A 20,505-nucleotide genomic window follows, 5' to 3' on the forward strand; every position below is an offset into this window, starting at 1 on the left:
CACAGGACAAAAGGAAAGGAAGGAGTCAATAGCTACCATCTACTAAAAAAATTCTGTAATTGCTAAATACAAAACAACAGAAAACAGGAAAAATTTTTAAGAGGAACTCAAGTCTGAATATTTGTTAGGTTTGAATTAATCAAAATCTGAAACTTCTATATGGATAAAGCAGACACAAATACATATGGAAGCTGGAAATCAAATCATATCAATTCAGTCTATTTCACTGCCAACCACACTGATGTGAGGACAAATTCACAAAAAAAAAAATCAAAACCATTCCTGTTCTTGTAATTTTTTTATATGAGTGCTACAAATAAAGACAAAAGAAAACCCAAGTAAAATAATCACCAATGGGAAAAAGAATAGATGCCAACAGGCAAGTCTCTTTAATACTGTGGCACAGTACTCAACTGTTGTATTTCGATCCAGCTCCCTGTCTATGTGCTGGGAAAGCAGCAAAAGATGGGCCTAGTCCTTGGGGCCCTGCACCCACGTGAGAGACTCAGAAGCAGCACCTGGCTCCTGGCTTCAGCCTGCTCAATCCCAATTGCTGTGACCATTTGAGATGTGAGCCTACAGACTTCTCAATCTCTAGTCTTTTCTCTCTTTCTATAACTCTGCCTTTCAAACAAATAAAACAAAAATAATAGTAAAAAATGGACAGCCATATGAAAGAGTCCATTTTTAACCATGAAAGAAATACAATCTTAAGAAATAATCTTTTCTGGGCCCGGCGCGGTGGCGCAAGTGGTTAAGGTCCTCGCCTTGAACACCCGGGATCCCATAGGGGGCACCAGTTCTAATCCCGGCGGCCCCGCTTCCCATCCAGCTCTCTGCTTGTGGCCCAGGAAAGCAGTCGAGGACGGCCCAAAGCTTTGGGACCCTGCACCCACGTGGGAGACCCGGAAGAGGCTCCTGGCTTCGGATCGGCATAGCCATCAGCCATTGCGCTCACTTGGGGAGTGAATCATCGGACGGAAGATCTTCCTCTCTGTCTCTCTTTTCTGTATATCCACCTTTCCAATAAAAATTAAAAAAAAAAAAAGAAAAAATCTTTTCTGGGCCTGGCATGATGTCTCAGTGGCTAAATCCTCACCTTGCAACTGCCAGGATCCCATACAGGCACCAGTTTGTGTCCTGTCTGCTCCACTTCCCATCCTGCTACCTGCTTGTGGCCTGGGTAAGCAGTGGAAGGCGGCCCAAAATCTTAGGACTCCGCACCATGTGTGAGACCTGGAAACAGCTCCTGGGTTCAGATTGGCTCACTTCTGGCAGTTGTAGCCACTCGGAGAGTGAACCAGCAGATGGAAGATCTTTCTTTCTGTATCTCCTTCTTTCTGTGAATCTGCCTTTCCAATGAAAATATATTTTAAAAAAGAAATAATATTCTCTATCTATATTGGCAGCAAAAAGATATCACTAACTCAATGTTGGCAAAACTGAGGAAACAGATGCATTCATTATATGAAAAAAACCTAAAGTTGAAGCCAAATGGTAATATCCACTAAATTTTTACATGAGCCCCTATGCTCCATAACAACTCCATAATTAGTACTACGAAAATTCTTGTTCAAGTATGCCAACATATTTGTAGTTGATAGTTGGGAAAAAATTATAAGTAATATAAATTATAAGTAATATAATGTTCCTTGGTGGAACATGAGTTCTGGTTCACTCATGATTTTCTGCAGTCATTCTCTTCTGGAATAAAGTAATTACATATGTACTGTTGGCAGCTGCAGTTGAAGAGCTGCTCCTGGTCTAGTGACCCACAGCCAGGACAGCAATGGAGAAACTGCATCAGGCAGAGGTGTTTCTAGTCCTTTCTGAGCACGGGCCCCAGGGTCCTAACTTCTTAATGCATATTTAAGTAGGTAGTTTTCTATATATTTTCATTTCTCATCCCAAAGTATAAATCTTTAAGTTGAGGGTAAAATTATAGGCAATTTAATTGTGTAGATGATAAATTCTATGTAACATAACATTACAGATTTAGAAATGTTTTTTGGCCTCCAAGAGGCCATTTTTTGCATAAATACTTGGTGAAATCTGGGGCCAATGTGGTAGCATCAAGTTAATCCCCTGCCTGCAGTGTCAGCATCCCATATGGAAGCCTGCTTGTGTTCTGGATGCTCCACTTTCTATACAGCTTCCAGCTTATGATGGCCCTGCACCCACATGGGAGAACTGGAGGAGGCTCCTGACTCCTGGCTTTGACCTGGCCAGCAAACTGATTAGTGGATGGATCTTGCTCCATTTTTCTTCCTCTTTTTCTATAATTCTTTCAAATAACTAAATCAATATGAAGAAAAAAAATCCAATAAGCAAAAAGGCAAATTTCACCAAAGCGGAAATCACCAGTTACACCGAAAGAGAAATGAATTAAAACCAATCTAGAGGTGAAAATGACATAAGGATATTAAAAACTATAGCCAGGCCAGTGAGTAGCTTAGTGGTAATCATACTTTGGAAAGGGGCCAAGAAAGAAAAGTTGGAAAACTCGTATTCACAAAGGAATAAAGGACACTGGAAATACTAAATAAATAAAAATATAAATATATCTTAGCTAATGAAAACACATGATAATTCAAATATCACTAACTGGAACTCTCAAATATCAATGGCTCTAAGCAATGAGTAGCAAGAGCATTCAGATTTTAGTGATCCCTGAAGAAAGGGCACATCACCTGCTGTGGTTGGAATAAAGTTACCTGTACCCAAGACTTCAAATGTTGAAACTAAATCCATCCCCTTTATGAGGATTTAAAGTGGAAACTTAATCCAGCTAAGGAATTTAGAGGTGAGGTCTCTGGGGGGTGTATAAGGCTAAGTAAGGTCCTGGGGTTGGGGTGGACACAGAGCCTGAGGATTAAATACTGGTGGCTTTGAAAATGGACAGAGAGAAGTTCGTGGATACAGATATGTGCTCCATGTGCTTACTATGTTAAACTCAAGAAAATCAAGGACAGTCAGGTAGAAGAAGAGAAAAAAAATTTCTTCTACACTACTCCAGAAGGCAAAAATCAAGACAATCTGGAAAGAAAAGCTTAGAGGAGCATATCATGAACATAAACTTACTTAGCACTGCTTCCAAAGAAACAACCATGCCCCCTTCACAACTTCTGAAATATGTAATACAAGGCTGGACGCCCACTGGCAGGGATATCTAGGGAAACATATCCTTAGTTGATCATGGGGCTCATTTATGTCAAGCCTGTCTAAAACATCAGAAGGAATCTTGAAGATCTGCTTCAGGCTCAAGGTTTTGTATTCCAGGGACTAGAGCTGTGGCACAACAGGTTAACTCACTACCTGTGTTGCCAGCATCCCATAAAAGCACTCCTTCACAGGACAACCATTATGGCATAGAGCCACTGCTTTGCAAACCCAGCACCCCAAATGGACACTGATCCCACCTCCTGCTAATACTCATGGGAAAGCAGTGGAAGATGGCCCAAGATGAAGAAGGAATTCCAGGCTCCTGGTTCCAGCCTGGCCCAGCTGCAGCCACTGATAATAAACCAGTAGATGTTCCCTCTTTCTTCAATTCTTTCAAATAAATAAAACTTAAAAGCAAATTTAGTGGGGAAAAAAACCCACAAAAATAAATAAAACAAAGATTTTGTATTTCTAAACAAGGCTGTATTCAGACTCTGAACAGTGAATTAAGAAAAAGAACAAAGAACCTATCCCAAAACTCAATATACAAATACCCATTTCCTACTCCACTGGAAATCAATTCGTTCATAACAAGGAAGAACAATTCTTTTTTGAGAATTTACTATCAGATAATTCAAGATTGGAACAAGCCCCTGAGCATTAGGTATTTTACCTATGGTGCTTTCACTTCATTTTATTAGAGGAAACACAGAGGATAAGCAATGAGTAAGTTTGAAACTTTAACTCATGTTCTTTTCCACTGAGCCTTCCTGATTTTAAAATGAATCACCATTTATAAAACACATCATTACTGTTTTGTGTGTTGAATACTCTGGCTTCTCTTCAGATTGTATAAATCTTTCGCCTTTTACTGTTTTGTGCGTTGGCATTAGAACATTTAATTTCCTACCTTATTTTAACCTACATATAATAAATTCATGTGTTGATGCCTTACCACTTATTTCAAGCTCTGCCCAATGTGATTTCTTTCCATTTGCTGCTTCCTCAGAGGACATAATTGTGTACATCCTCCGAGGATCAGGGGGCTCGTATTTTTCTTTGGGCATGCCTGTTAAGAAAAAAAAACAGTTAGTAATCTAAAGAATAAAACAAATAAAACTAATAATACTTTTTAAAATTTTATACACACTTTATGACCTTTAAATACCATTTGCCACTCAGTAATGAGTAAGGGACTCCTTAAATAAATGGGTGACAAGGAAAAGGCAACACAAAAAAGCTGGACACTGAAAAGGGGATGCCATTAAGGGATATCAAGGACACAGGATGCCGTCAAGGACACAGCAACCAGCTTGAAAATGCTTCCACCAGCCAGAAGACAACCTCAACATCACAATAATCACAAATCAGTCATAACCTGCATGAAAACATAATTTTAACTTAAGAATATACATCAGAGTGCCAGTTTTGAGTCCCTGCGAATATACGGAATTTGCAATTCAGTTTCCCGTTAACACACCAAGGGCTTGGGTCCTTGCCACTCACATGGGAAATCAGAATGGAGTTCCTGGCTCCCAGCCTTGCCTATGGTAGCCATCTGAGGAATGAACCAATAGATGGGAAGATGTCTCTGCTTTTCCACCCTTCACTCCTTGCTCCCTACTTCCCCTCTACCAAATAAACAAGTCTTTACAAAGAAATAAAACCATTAAAGAAAAAAAATCAATAGAATTACAAACGGATAGCTTATGTTCTAAGACATGACCTCAATGATCAAGCTGATGAGGACAGCCGCACTGTGTGCCTCCTCGTGAGTTACCACAGCAAGCACACACCACTTCCTTCTAACGTCCCCTCTCCCTCACCAAAACAATTAAAGCTGAACCTGAATCAAATCAAGCTTCTCTAGATCAGCAACAGTTTATAACAAAGGAGCAAATTAAAAGTAAAGCCAGTTTGCACTATATGAATATACATATAGTGTACATACAAAACTATACCTAGTTACAGTAACAAAATATGCATCATCACAGTCACAAATTATATTAAAAAACAAAACAAAACACAGAGCCAGCATCGTGGCACAACAGGTTGAGCTGCCAGTCACAGTGCTGACATCCCAGCCACCACAGTTCTAGCTGGACACTTCTGGTTCAGCTTCCTCCTGAAATGCCTGGGAAGGCAGTGAATGAAGATGGCCCAAGTGGTTGTCCCACCCCCAACCCAAGCTCTTGTCCCTTTACACTCTAATCAAATATGTAAAAATATCAAAAATAAAATTTATGCAATAAAAAAATCAGAAATCTGAACACAAGGTGTCACAATTTGTCTTTTAAGAGTATTGGAAGTTTAGTCCTCCATGGAGTGGTACTAATGAAGCAGGACTTGAAGAGCTGGGGTCAGTGGGGGATACTGGTCTTGGAAGGCACTAACAAAGTTCTTGTGGGATCTTAGTCCCAGCAGTGTTGACTGAGTGCTACTAGAGTGAACCTGATCCTGAATCTGTCTTGTGATTTCACCATGATGCTATTCCCCCAAGCTGTAACCTAGCCAAGGGACCTTCACCAGAAGCCACATCAATGGTGCCGCCAGATCTTAGTTACATGACCAAACCTTAAACATTGTGTTACAGCAACAGAACACTGATCAATTATTGAACTAAACACAAAAAGACTTAGTTTACTGGTTAACAGGCAAGCTAGGATACTTGCACTCTTTAGTAGAGTACCTGGGTTTAATACCCAGCTCCAGCTCCTGACTCCACATTCCTGATAATGCAGTCCTTGAGACTAGGAACAAGGTTCAAACAACTGAGTCCTACCACTCACAAGGGAGAGTTGGAGCGTTCCCAGTTCTGGCCTGAGTCCACGCCCAGCCTCCGCAGTTGTAAAGCCAGCCCATAGGAGTACGTTCTCTCTCAGGTCGTTAAGTCATCCCATGAGTTTGTTCTCTTTTTGAAACCATGCTATCTTTCTACTAAGGGAAAGTAGAACTAGTTTACAAATACAGAAATGGATTTTGATCATTTAGACAAGCATATGAGGAATTAAAAGTAATCCTAACAAGTTATTTGAAATAGGAATACAGAAATAGTTGGGGTCAGAACTATGCCATAGCAGGTAAAAACACTTATTACAGAACCAGCATCTTATATGGGGTGCCTGTTTCAGTCTCAGCTGCTCCACTTCCAACCCAGCTCCCTGTGAATATGCCCGAGAAAGCAGGAGAACATGCTCCAGGTCTTTGAGCCCTTGTTCATGTGGGAAATGCAGAGAAAGCTCCTGATTTCAGATATGAGATATGATATGATATGATATGATATGATATATTATATATACAAATATATTCCAGGTGACTCAATTCACTAATACTCCACATGCAAGTGCCAAGACCATATGGGCCCCAGTTCATGTCTCAGCTGCTTCACTCCTGATCAAGCTCCCTACTTATGGCCTGGGGAGACAGTGGAGGATGGCCCAAGTCCTTGGGACCCTTGTACTCATGTGGGAGACCCAGAGGATGCTTCTGGTTTCCAATCAGCTAAGCTCTGGCCATTGAGGCCACTTGGGGAGTGAACCAGTGGGTGGAAGATCTTTCTGTCTCCTTCTCTTGGTAAATTTGCCTTTCTAATGAAAATAAATAAACCCTCAAAAAATCATATATGTGATGAGATTAATCACCTGCATAGCAGCACATCTAAAAATGTTTTTGAAATGTTTCACCTATTAACATAAAACTGTTATGTTAACTCTTACAGTGTACAAATACAATAACCAATTTTCAGACCTAACAAAATAGATGATATATGTTGGTTTCCTTTCTCGTTCAAATTTTTACTTCCTCTGAAACACTGAGAGATTGAGATCAATCTTCCATATGCTGCTTTACTCCCCAAATGGCCACAAGAGCCAGATCTTGGTCAGACCAAACCCAGGAGTCAGAAACTTTACCCAGTTCCCTTACGAAGATGGCGGGGACTTGGTTTCTAAGCCACCCTCTGCTGCTAACCCAGGTGACTTAGCAAGGAACTGGATGTGAAGCAATGTTTAGCCATGTGCTATGCCTCAACCCTGACTGAACCATGCTTTTAATCAGGCAGTATCTACTACACTGTACTCATCACCCCTGTCTTAGTCACTTAGCTATCTCTGGGAGCACATGGACTGCTGACGTATCACAATACTTACACACAAGCCTATGTTACTTAATAAATGCCCCAATGTCCAAAAATAGTGATGTTAAAAGTTCAGATATGCTGAAGTCATAAATAAAGTGCTCCTTTTAAGTAAAAAGCTTCTCAACTTAGCAAGAAACAGAAACACATGCTGCTGTTACTGTTGATTTGCTGTTGACCTCTCACAATGCCTAATTTGTAAATTAAACTTTATCACAGTAATGTTTAATAGGTAAAAGGAGAACTAGGGACTATGCAGCTTCAAGTATGCACTGGGGATCTTGGGAAATACCCTTCAGATGGAAAGCAACTCTGGCTTCTCAGATAAGCCACTTAACACAGCTTTTTTGGTTTTGTTTTGTTTTTAATTTTTGAGAAATTTAACATAGTTGATTAGGATGCAAAGGGTCAAGGGCTGGAGGAAAATGGGTGAGACCATTGTTCTCACATTCTCTTTTTCCATTCCTGTATATGGGGGAAGGGGAAGAGATAAGGGAAAAAGCCACACTCAGCTTCCCAACCATCCCAGGATCCCCAGTGTGGTGCATGCTCCAAGGGCACTGCTCAGGTAGTTTTGATAGCTCAACAGTTCTGTATTGCTGCCACTCCAATCACGATGAAATCTCTCCAGAATCCACTGGCTGCTATAGTCCATCTAGGAGTGTCCATTTGCACAGGTATTCACTGTCAACTCTCGACTGGGGCAGTTGATCGATTTGTTTTGTCCTCCATTCTCTGTTATGGTACCAGTAGCAGGTGTCCTCTGCAGGCTCCAGGATACTGCCAAATCTAAATCTGGATATGCTGTCCATTGCTCGATCTAAGCCACTGAGCAGGCCCAGCTCTGACACATGCATTCCCACAGTCAGCCCATGGAACCTGCAATTTCCTCCATGGTTGGAGTTCTGAGTCCAGTGGTTCAGTTGGGGAGATTTCCAAAGAAACCTCATCTGAGGTGATCCCAGACCTGATTCTTGTTTGTACATGCCAATATTGGGTCTGGTACAGTCCATTGCCCAAATCAGTCTATTCACACAGTTAGCTGCAATTGCTGAGTGGGTTCTGTCTCTAGCCCTGTCTTCTACGTAAACTAATGGATGTTGCAGTCCATCCTGATCCTGCCCACCACACACTTGGCCCTCACACAAACCAGTGGAAGCTGCAGCCTAGCTGGGGTGACCTGCAATAACCTCACCAGACCTGCCCCCTGCCCTGGTTTCCACGCTTGCCAGCAAGTACAGCAGACTGGTCCAGTCTGTTCAACATCCCATTCAACTCTCATACATGTCAATGGGCACTGAAACCTGGTTCAACCCAACCGGGCCCCACTATCTGTCAAGTAAAGAAACAGGATGGACTGTAGGTCCTCCAGGGCCCCACTAGGTCCACCCCCTTAACTAGCTCACACATTTTCAATGAATGGAGCTACCCTGCCCAGCCTACCCAACACACAGGCCTAGACCACATGCCCATCAGCAGGAGCTATGACCCACTAGGGGAGTTTCCCAAGTTCCCCCACTTGGGCCACTCTCAGTCCCACATCTCATGCATGCCACAGGTAACACAGCAAGGCCTGCCCCACCTGTCCCAGCCTTTCTAAGAGCTGGTGGATGCTGTGGCCCAGCCCATCCCACACCCTGTTTAGGGCCGCCTGAGCCTGCCCTGCATATTCCTAGCCCCAATACCAGTGAGCATCAGTAAGTTCCATGATCATGCCTAGCTCAACTTATCACCATCCCAACTCTTAAGCCAACCAGCAGGACTAGTAATTCCATAGGGTTGAGTCCACATATCCCCCACAGAATCTACCTCCTAGACCTGGTTCTCTTACACACTGGTTGGTGTCATGGCCTAGCCTAACGTGACCCAACCTCTGATCCAACACTCACAGTCAGGTAATGCGATCTAGCCCTGCAGGACAGGTCCCCAGCCCTAGCTTACGTGTGGGTTGGCGTGTGGTGGTCAGCCATGCTCCATGCTAACAAGCCCAACTCAGATCTCCCATGTGTGTTGGTGCATCAGTCTGACCCCTAAAGGTATTCTGGTCTCTCCCCTCCAAAGTATCAGTCCCCTCGCTTATCTGGAAGTTCCTCAGGAGACATTCCTCACCTGCAATATATTCCCAGGACAGTCCTCCCTACCCCCTATCCCCTTGCTGCTTTCCCTAATCAATCCACAATCCTTGTGTCCAGGAGTGCATGGGTTCTCCAGCCCAGCCTTCAGAAGCCCAGTGAGTGGTGTGCTGATCTGCTGCTCTGCCACTCACTGAGGTCCCAAGCTCCTGGCACATGTGGTAGCCTGGCACCTTATCCATTCACACATCCAATATCCAGGCCCATTGAAGTCTCCAGGCTTAGTCCACAGCACACCAGAGTAGCAATGTTGACTGGGGTCTCCCCTTTCCCTTCTTCACCTCCCCCAGGACCAATCACATAAGGAAATCCCCAGGTGCACTCCAACTGCCTAGAGGTGAGTCCCCAGGTCCCCACATGCCCTCCGGCACTATGACCCTAGCCTTTCCCCTACCCAAGCCTGCATCTTCAGGGCCCCCTGAGCACCCACCACCTCTCCCCCAGCGCTAGCATGCACTGACATGGGAGCACGGTGGCAGCTCACTGCCTCTCTTCCCTCAGCTTTTCCTCAGGACACATCTCCACTACAGTATTACTGCTAATTCCCGCACCAAAGTCTATCTGTCAAAACAACTTACATGGACTTTTTCTTTCGTGTCTTTAAAAGCTTTCCCTCTACCCCCACACTCTCCAGTGAACTTATACCCCACAACAGAATGTGTATTCTTGATTGTGATCTATACTGTTCCCAACTCCGAAGTCAACTTGAAGAGAACAGGAACTTAGTTTTAAATTTTTTTTTTCAGATTTGCTTTTTATTTATTTGAAAGGTAAGAGCAGGAGAAGCAGACAGAAAATCTTCTATCCACTGGTTCACTCCCCTAAATGGGCATAATAGCCAGGGCTGGGCCATGCTGAAGCCAGGAGCTTCTTTCGAATTTCCCACATGGGTTCAGGGACCCAACTATTGGGCATCCTCCGCAGGGTTCCCAGGCACTTTAGCAGGGAGCTGGATCAAATGGAGCAGCTGGCACTTCAACTAGCAACCATATAAGATGCTGGCTTTACAGAGACTTATGCTATGCCACAACCTGAGTTGTTACTTAATGCATTCTAGAACTGAAGTTACTTCCAGAATAACAGTATTCCAAATCCTCAGTTTTGACCTCTGATCCAGTAGTGCCATCCTTGTCTGCAAGGAATATGTTCCAAGCTCCCAGTGGATGTCTGAAAACAGTAATAAGCCCTACAATTTAATGTCTGTTCCATCGTAATTAAGCACTTATGATCCATGGTTATAACTTTGCAGTTTGAGGTATAATAGGAAAATTAGCACTAATTTCTTGTTCTTTGTAATTCCACAGATAATTTTCACCATAGTCCTAACTACTATCAGCAACCCATTTTTCTTTCCTTATGTAGGACTTTTACCTTTTGATTTAATACTTTAAAGCTTTTCTTTGGCATATCCAAATTGCTAGCATACTTCTGTGATTTGGGACCATTATTAAGTAAATTAATGGTCACTTAAACATAGCACTGCGCTACTGTGACAGTGAATCTGATAGGCAGAAGGCTGTAAAGTGACAAATGGACAGGGAGCATCAGTGGATTCCTGGCAGTGGGCAGCCCAAGGTTTTTCTACACTACCTAAAATGGTGTGCAAATTAAAGTTCATTAATTCCTTATTTCTTAATTTTTTTCCTTAATATTTCTAGACCACAATTGACTGTGGACAACTGAAAACTCTGGAAAGCAAAACTAGAGATCAGGGGAACTACTGTACCAGCTAAAAGGGTCCCATCTCACTAGGCAAAATTGTGACAATTTGAGCAAGCACAATCACAAATATAATGGCCTAAAAAAATAAAAAGAAAAAACCACACACACTTAAAAACAAAAATCTCTGGGTATCTCAAAGAAAGTTAAGTCAAAGGAAAACATACTCCTATGTGCCATAGAAAGAGCTGCAGTGATGGGAGGGGTGAACTGGCCACAGAGGTCAGCACCGTGCTAATCAGGCAATGAAGCCAGGGAAGAGCATGTGCACACGCACAGCTGCAAGCTCAAGCCACCATGTGTGGCAGTTCAGGAGCCAGCAAAACTGGTAACTGCAGAGAAACATCACTAGTCACGGCTTCAGCAGGAACTATGTCCAGAGTAATCAAACAGCATCAAGGAAGGAAAGCCCTGCTTTACAACAGAATGACTCCTAATATACAAGTATGAAAAACATTTCAAAATAGCAACATGAAAACGCACAAACTGCAAGCATTTTCTAAATTCTACTGAATATTAATTGGGTTAAAACTATTAGATGAATCACTGGCACTGACACAATGCTAAGATAATACCACACAGACCATAACTGATCATAAGGTACAAAATGTTGCATAGAGGACTATCATGGCATCCCCTCTTCATCAATCTTAGCACCACTAATGAGGGGAGAACCACATATTACATCTTTGATGTGATGGAATAGAAATTCACTTCAAAAATGCTCTCTTGATTAAAACTTAAGGGAAATGACAGATGACATCAAAGGAACAATCAGACAAAATGAGACTGTAGTAGCAATAAAGAAATGAGAAGAAAATTTAATGCCCACTTCATATTTATAATACTCATAATTATATGATGTTATTTCAGCCATACAAAAAAGTGTGGCTTTGTTAAAGGCTCTCTGAAATTTAATTGGTCAGATTTTCTTCAAGAAAACTGAGGCTGAGGGGCCAAGTGTGATAGCCTAGCAGCTAAAGTTCTTTGCCTTGAACGCACCAGGATCCCATATGGGCATCAGTTCTAATCCCCGCAGCCCCATTTGCCATCCAGCTTCCTGCTTGTGGCCTGGGAAAGCAGTTGAGGATGATGCAAAGCCTTGGGACCCTGCACCCCCGTGGGAGGCCCAGAAGAAGCTCTGGGCTCCTAGCTTTGGATTGGCGTAGTTCCAGCCATTGCAGCTGCTTGGGAAGTGAACCATCAGATGGAAAATCTCTCTGGCTTTCCTCCTCTCTGTACATCTGCTCTTCCAATAAAGATAAATAAATCAGGGAAGGAAGGAAACAAGGAAGCAAGGAATGGAGGAAGAAAAGAAGCCTGAGGCTGAGTTACAACTAATCTTAACTGACAAGACAAAGAAAATGATGAGCCTGCCATCTTTTCTTTATAAGCCTTCGTTTTTTTGTTTTACTTCATTCCCAATCATGAACAAGGAGGAAAACAGCAAGACAGGTAGAGGAAAAGAAGGGGAAAAAGCTAGAAGAAATAAACTTGTGCTAAAAGAACCCTTAATTTAAATGTCATGCACTTCTTGGATCTACCACCAATTACAGCTTATCTGAAAAGGTGGAGACATCAACCTCATGCCAATTTACTTCTTCCACTCTTTTTTTTCACTACTTCACATTTTTTTTTTTTACTAACTTCCACTGATATCTACTTTCTCAGAATCTCTTAACTTGTCCTTTCCATTTTCATTCTTCATTTCTCAGCTTGAGCTATAAACCAACCTCCACACCACCCACATCAGAGTGCCAGCCTGAGCCCTGGCGATGCCACTTTGGATTCAGCTCCCTGCTAATGGGCCTGGGAAGCAACTGGCTGCTTCTACCCCACACACAGGAGGAGTATATGGAGCTCCTAACTTCAGCCCGGCTCAGGACAGGCTGTTGTTGCCATGTACGGAATGAACCAGCAAATCCAAGATCTCTCTTTCCCTCTCTGTCCTTCATCTCTCAAATAATTAAGTCTTCAAAAAGAAAAGAATCTAGGATAGCCCTAACTGCCTATCTCCCAAGATTCAAATTTCACAGTCTCACAATTTACACTGGGTCATCTTTAATCATTAATCATTTCCTATTTAAAGTCCTACATGAATAAGAACAAAACTACTACTAAGACATGGTCTTCAAATAAATATTAATCCCTTTGCCAAAGACAAGTCTTCACTTGGACTCTCACTTCCCCTTCACAGAAATCAAGACCGCACACTGCAGCCTCCATAAGCCCTCCACAGCTAAAGTTCAGCACTCCTTCCTTATACACTGTAAAACTATGACAGCATCCATCCCCCCAGTTGGTACTTGCTCATAGCATTACAGTATTCTTTCCTCCATGACCCAGAATTAAATCATTATAAAAATGCATTAAGCAATTCGGTAATAGTAAAACCACTTAGGAAAGTTTTCCACACAGAATCATTCATTCAACAAACATTTTCTGAGAACCCTTTAAGTCACCAAGCACTCTCAGCTGCTAGGAATAAGGAACCGTCAGAAATATACAATCTTAGGAGTTTCATCTACTGGAAAAGCAATTAAAACTCACATCAACATGCAGGTACAACACGACCCTTAACCTTCAGTACCACCAATTTAATTTAGGACACTGCTTTCTATTTCTTCAACTATTATGATGGCCTTTTGTAATTGGTACTTCTGCTTTTAAAATGAAAACAAGTATGTGTGGGAATGTACATGTCAAATAGCTTGATTGAACCCTTGCAGGGCGCATACATCTACAAACATTATGCTGCATCCAATAAATATATACATTTTGATTCATCAACTTAAAAAAATTTACAACCAAACTATCCACCATTCTCAAATATTTCCCAAACTATGCTCTAATTACATGGCAAAGTTTAGTAAAAAAAAAAAAAAAAAGCCATCTTTGTAAGCAGACTTGTAACTACCAAACTGGGAAGTTTCACTGCAGTGACTCCTCACCCTGTACTAGCTTAAAGGGCAGTCAAATGGCCTTCCCTACCCTTGTCTCTCAACTAACGAATTAAAAAATATTTCCACAGCTTGGAAGACAAATCCAAACTCTGTAGTTCAGAACTGAATACATCCTTTTTTCATCCTACTACTTGTACATACCCTTTGATACAATTACCTAACAACCTGCCAGCCTTCATCTATATCCACACCTCCTTACCGCAAAGCCTTTAGTTGATCTAGTGATTCTATAACTACATCAAGCTTTAAAAAAAAATTCATTTTTATTGGAAAGGCAGATATACAGAGAAGGAGAGACAGAGAGGAAGATCTTCCATCCGATGGGTCACTCCCCAAGCGGCCACAACAGCTGGAGCTGAGCCAATCTGAAGCCAGGAGCCAGGAGCTTCTTCTGGGTCTCCCACGCGGGTGCAGGGTCCCAAAGCTTTGGGCCATTCTCAACTGCTTTCCTAGGCCACAAGCAGGAAGCTGGGTAGGAAGCAGGGCTGCGGGGATAAGAACTGGCGCCTATATGGGACCCTGGGTGCATTCAAGGTGAGGAATTTAAGCCACTAGGCTATTGTGCTGGGCCCATAACTATATCAAGCTTAAACCTCCTTACTGCAACCTCCCAAGGGGCTAAACAAGAGCTCACACCTCTATTCCTATAACATCAGAATATGGAATGTCTTCCACAAGGATCAAACAAAATAATTGTTTCAGATGTCCTTCAAAGACATTGTAAAATTCACAGCTTTCAGGATTACACTAACATACAACACAGGAGCACAGTCTATTGGTTAAGACACCCACACCTCACGTCAGAGTACCTGGTTTGATATTCAACTTCTTGCCAACATGGACCCTGGGAGACAATCATGACATGTGTGTTTCAAATAGATATTTTTATTATTTCTTATTGCCAAATTTCAAAAACATAATTCAGGTTTCTAAGACCCCAATTATTATTGCCAAATTTATTACATCACATTATTTTCATGCCTTACTGTGGAAAGACTCAATGAAAGTTGATAAAAATCAAAATAGATTAAAACAGAAATGAGCTCAAAGCCACATGACCTAAAATTCCTAAATTATTATTTATATTATATATAAACACATACTTCTATGCTATATATGCTAAGTTCCTCATGCTCTCAATGTTATTGCACTGTATTTTTTACGGAACGACAGGAAAAAGGCTGTACACACTTAGTACAGATGTATCTATTAAAAATATTTCCAATTTGCAGCTGGTCAAGTCCATGTGCCAAACCAAAGAAAACCCAGGCTTGTTCACAAAGTGTGCTTACTATATGCCCCTCTGTGCCTCTTGCACCTCTCCAAATTCCCATTTATGTCCACAAATCTTCCATGCGTTAGCCTGGGCAATGTGGCTCTACATGAAATGACCCCAAACCAGTCAAATGCCAGCTCAAAAGAGGCATTACAACCTTCTTCCCTTGTAACAGTGGGAGTACAATAACCTGCTCTGACATACACTCAAGTTTGGAAATATGTCTGCATGGTATTCATGAATCTCATCTTAATTTTTTTAGCACAGTTTATCTACTTTAATATGGGCTCCTTGCACCTACATGACTTCAATGAAAAGCTGTGTTAGTTAAAAGGCAAATATTATTGCCAAAAGGAGCATGAAAACTAGTGCTCATCTCATCATGAATAAGAAAAAACTAGTGTCTAGGTTTCTATCTTTGAAGACAAGATCTCGAGAAACCAGAGTAAAATCACCCCCAAGATCCCAGAAAGCTGAGAACACCAATTTTAAAATGGTCTAGGATGAGGAGACAAATTTACTTAGTGACACCCTGGGGGGGCGGGGGTGAGTAAGCAAGCATCCAACAAAAGGGGGCAAGGGCCAAACTCTGCTAAGCACACTCTGTACTAGGCCTGTGAGAGCTGACATTCTATGCATTCACTCATGTCCATCAAGACTATCAAGCACAAATTCATCTTAAACCCCAGTTCTCCTAAGTACATACTATTTTTCTTATAGAGAAAAGAAAGGCTTGAGGCTGAGCAACCTGCCAGAGATCAGATACTGAGGTAACGTAACTGTTACTTTAACCCAGTCTGGTTCAAGACTCTGTTTTTAACTACTATACACCAATTTGCCTGTGCTATCTCAATTGAATCCTCCTAGCAACCCACAAGATGAGGCTTTTATATATGAGAAAAATTAAGACTGCATTTTAATTTGCCCAAGATTACATACTCTTAGGAAGGAACAGCTGGGGCTTGAATTTAGAACAGTTTAGCTCCAAAGCCCTAGTCCCTCTATCCCTGCTGCCTCCCAGGACTCCAGCTATCTGGACAAGACCAAGATTCCAAAGAGTTCATTGTCCAAATACTACGCTGCTGGACTAACGGGTCCTGATTGACATCACAGGTGTCATTTGTCACAGTATCCACACTTGTGTTTTCTACTCCAAACCTCCCACAGAACACCAAAACACAGCTTGCACTATGATCTCCGAATCCCTTTATACTTAAAAAATGGCCAGTATCTCAGACAGCTCTCCTTTACCTGAGCTATGGCTGTCAACAACCAAGCAAACCAGAACAAACTTAATTCACCTAGTAATGCAGAATAGAGTCGAAACAATAATTCATGTGGGTAAACCAAGATCAATTCTAAATTGTTCCCTCACCATTAACCAAGCAGCAACCATCTAGTTTCTGTCTGCCAAAATTTTTCCATCTTCTTACCTTTTGCCAGGTTTTCTAACATCAATTTACTCACCTACTACAATGAACAACTTTCAAGCTATCACTATCTTGCAGGAACTGTGTCCTTGAGGCAGATGATAATAATCTATTTTAACTAATTCACACAATCATTTTGGAGGCTTTAATATATTTGCAATCACTTACTTTCCCCTAAAATTAAACATATACATGGGGCCCGGCGCGGTGGCACAATGGTTAAGTCCTCGCCTTGCACGCCCGGGATCCCATATGGGCGCCGGTTCTAATCCCGGCAGCCCCGCTTCCCTTCCAGCTCCCTGCCTGTGGCCCGGGAAAGCAGTAGAGGACGGCCCAAAGCTTTGGGAACCTACACCCGCATGGGAGACCTGGAAGAGGCTCCTGGCTTCGGATCGGCATAGTATCGGCCCGTTGCGCTCACTTGGGGAGTGAATCATCGGACGGAAGATCTTCCTCTCTGTCTCTCCTCTCTGTATATCCGCCTTTCCAATAAAAAATAATAAAAATAAATCTTTAAAAAAAAAAACATATACATGTATATATACTCATGAAAACTGATCTTATAATGGGCAATTGGTTAAGCTACCACTTGTAGGGAATAATGCCATGGCCTAGCAAAATAAGTCTCGGCCTACAGTGCCAGCATCCCATATGGGCATTGGTTCAAATCCTGGCTTCTCCACTTCCATTCCAGCTCCTTGTTTATGGCCGGGGAAAGCAGTGAAGGCTGGCCTAAGTCCTTGGATCCCTGCATCCACAGAACAGACCCAGAAGTAGCTCCAGGCTCCTGGCCCTGACTCAGTTGAGCTTAAAACACTGTGTCCACTTAGCCACTGGATGGAAGATTTCTTCCATCTCCTCACAGAACTCTATCATTCAAAAAAAAAAAAAAATCGTAGTAACAACAACAAAAAACTGCTAGCTGTATCATAAATATCTGTGTACCTAGCTTCTAAGTCCTGCCTCTACTTCTGGTAGTTTCCTGCTAATGCATACCACGGGAGTCACCCAGTGATGGGTTAGTTAGCTGGATCCCTGCCATCAACCAGGAAGATCCAGATGGAGTCTCTAGCTCCTGGCTTTGGCCTGGCTCAGTCCTGGCTATTATGGGTACCTATGGAATACACCAGCAAATGAAAGATTTCTTTCTCCATTAGTTTGCTTTTACATAAACATTTTAAAAATAACAAAAGAGGGCCCAGCATGGTAGCCTAGTAGCTAAAGTCCTCACCTTGTGCACACTGGAATTCCTTACAGGCGCCGGTTCTAATCCCGGCGGTCTGCTTCCCATTCAGTTCCCTACTTGTGGCCTAGGAAAGCAGTTGAGGATGGCCCAAGTACTTGGGATCCTACACCTGTGTGGGAGATCCGTAGGGGCTCTGGGCTCCTGGATTCAGACTGACATCTCCAGCCGTTGCGGCTGCTTGGAGAGTGAATCAACACATGAAACATCTTTTTGAAATAAATAAATAATGCAAAAGAATCTCATCCTAAAGCCAAGGGTAGAGAACTCTAAAGCACATGTGTTCATGCAGCTCTGCTACACACTGCCTCTTCCTTGCAGAAGAACAAGCTACTGGCTTCCCAAAAATATTGACCATGCTGTGAAATTTTTTGATCAACATGATGTATTCTTAAAGGAGAGATGGGCACAGTCGTGCACTGTGACACAGCTGGTTACCTGCTTAGAACACTCATGCCCATATCCAAGTGCCTGGGCCAAGGCCCTCTTTGGCTTCTAATCCAGCCTCCTCCTAATTGCTTGAGCAGCAGCAGCCAATGGCCCAAGTTCTGGGGTTCCTGCCATCCACTGTGGAGAAAGGGACAGAGATCCTGGCTCCTGGGTCTGGCCTGAGAGCTGTGGATATCTGGGGAGATGGAAGATGAATCTCTCTGTTTCTCCTTCTCTGTCACTCTGCCTTTCAAATAAGTAAATCTTTTTTTTTTTCAAAGATTTATTTTATTTTTATTGGAAAGTCAGATATCCAGAAAGGAGGAGAGACAGAGAGGAAGATCTTCCATCCGATGATTCACTCCCCAAGTGAGCGCAACGGCTGGAGCTGAGCTGATCCAAAGCCAGGATCCAGGAACTTCTTCCTGGTCTTCCACACGGGTGCAGAGTCCCAAGGCTTTGGACCATCCTCGACTGCTTTCCCAGGCCACAAGCAGGAAGCTGGGTGGGAAGTGGAGCAGCTGGGATTAGAACCGGCACCCATATGGGATCCTGGCACATTCAAGGCGAGGACTTTAGCAGCTAGACCACATTGCCGGGCCCTAAATAAGTAAATCTTAAGAAAAAAAAAAAACATGTTAATGAGATTTACTATGTTAACATGTTCAGCTACTAGGTGAGACAGTCTGTCCATGTGACCTAGGGAAATGGGAGACAGAGAAATAACTAGTAAGCATGTGGCCTGGGACAGCAATTGAGGATGGCCTAAATCCTTGGGACCCTGCACCCACGTGCGAGTCCCAGAAGAGCTCCTGGCTCCTGGCTTCAGATTGGCTCAGCTCCAGCCGTTGCACTCACTTGGGGAGTGAACGGAAGATCTTCCTCTCTCTCTCCTCCTCCTCTTTGTATATCCGCCTTTCCAATAAAAATAAATAAATCTTAAAAAAAAAAAAAGTGTACCAGAAAGCTTTGAAGCATTAATAACTTTACTCAAAAATGCCACATTTAAAATTCCAAAAAATTTTAGGGCAGTTGTAAATGTAGCAAGAAAGGAACCACTGGACAGTCACTGGCTTTCCAAGTCACCTACTACAAACATGTGGAGATGTAACAAAACAGGAATTAGGCAATTTAAAAGCCAGTCTATGGATAAATACAGCTAAGAGCATCACTATTTAATTTAATTCTGGACTACAGAGTACAGCACAAATACGAACTTAGCACAGAGAACTCTGATTTCAGCTCTGTGTTAACACACACCTTGGGAGATGGCAGATGATAGCAAGTACCCAAACAGCAGACCTGGACTGAGCCCGGCTCTCGGCTTCAGCAACACGTACAGAGTGCACCAGAAGGCTGGGGATCTTACTCTGCCTTTCAAAAAAATCACACTTATTTCCGAAGTGTCAGACTCAACGAAACAAAGCAGATGACTATCTTCTCTCTACCCTACCTTCTGTTTACTTTTATCCTTTTTTATTTTACATATTTCCTACAGCAGTCTAGCACCTCCCACCCCCACCTTAGTCTCCCACTTGCTCAGAGCTCAGTGTCCTTCCCTGGCCCCATGAAAAGCTGCTCTGCCAAATTCTATGCTTAGCCTTCACCTTACCTGGACCTACACACCACTGACCACCAGGAAAACTGCCTCTTTTTGGATATCACCTCTTTGGATACCTATAATATGACTTCTATCTTCTTCCCATTTTCAATCTTGTTCAAAACTAAAGGCTGGATATTTCTTCAGGTTCCTCACTTGGTATCCCACCTCCTTGCATTAATTAACCTTTGGTCCTCGTTTCACATCTGTGTATGTGCATACTCTCACTTTCTGCACCAATGTCCATAATTCTCTACTGATTGTTAAATGGGGGGTTTACTTTGCCTCAAAAGCAAAAAGCTTCTGTTCACACATGCTTCCTGAATGATTGCACAACTCCTAGTACCAACTACATATAATGATTAAATCTATTAAGTCCCTCACTACTTTGCAGTTCAGATACCTATCAGACATAA

General features: G+C 42.5%; 1 protein-coding gene across 3 annotated transcripts in view; it reads right to left on the bottom strand.

Moving 5' to 3' along the window:
- Nucleotides 1–20,505, bottom strand: part of CNOT6 (CCR4-NOT transcription complex subunit 6) — a 70,619-nt gene that overhangs the window by 46,457 nt on the left and 3,657 nt on the right. For 2 of the 3 annotated variants that reach the window (XM_040964483.1, XM_040964481.1), the window contains exon 2: nt 4,118–4,231. In XM_040964483.1, coding sequence (XP_040820417.1) covers nt 4,118–4,229 — 112 coding nt within the window. In that variant the 5' untranslated portion in view covers nt 4,230–4,231. Of the gene's footprint in view, nt 1–4,117; nt 4,232–20,505 lie in introns of those variants that run through there. The other variant, XM_040964484.1, reaches the window with a different exon arrangement.

The sequence above is a fragment of the Ochotona curzoniae genome, unplaced genomic scaffold (genome assembly GCF_017591425.1).
Source record: "Ochotona curzoniae isolate NIBS_2020 unplaced genomic scaffold, NIBS_Ocur_1.0 scaffold_3554, whole genome shotgun sequence".
NCBI lineage: Eukaryota > Metazoa > Chordata > Mammalia > Lagomorpha > Ochotonidae > Ochotona > Ochotona curzoniae.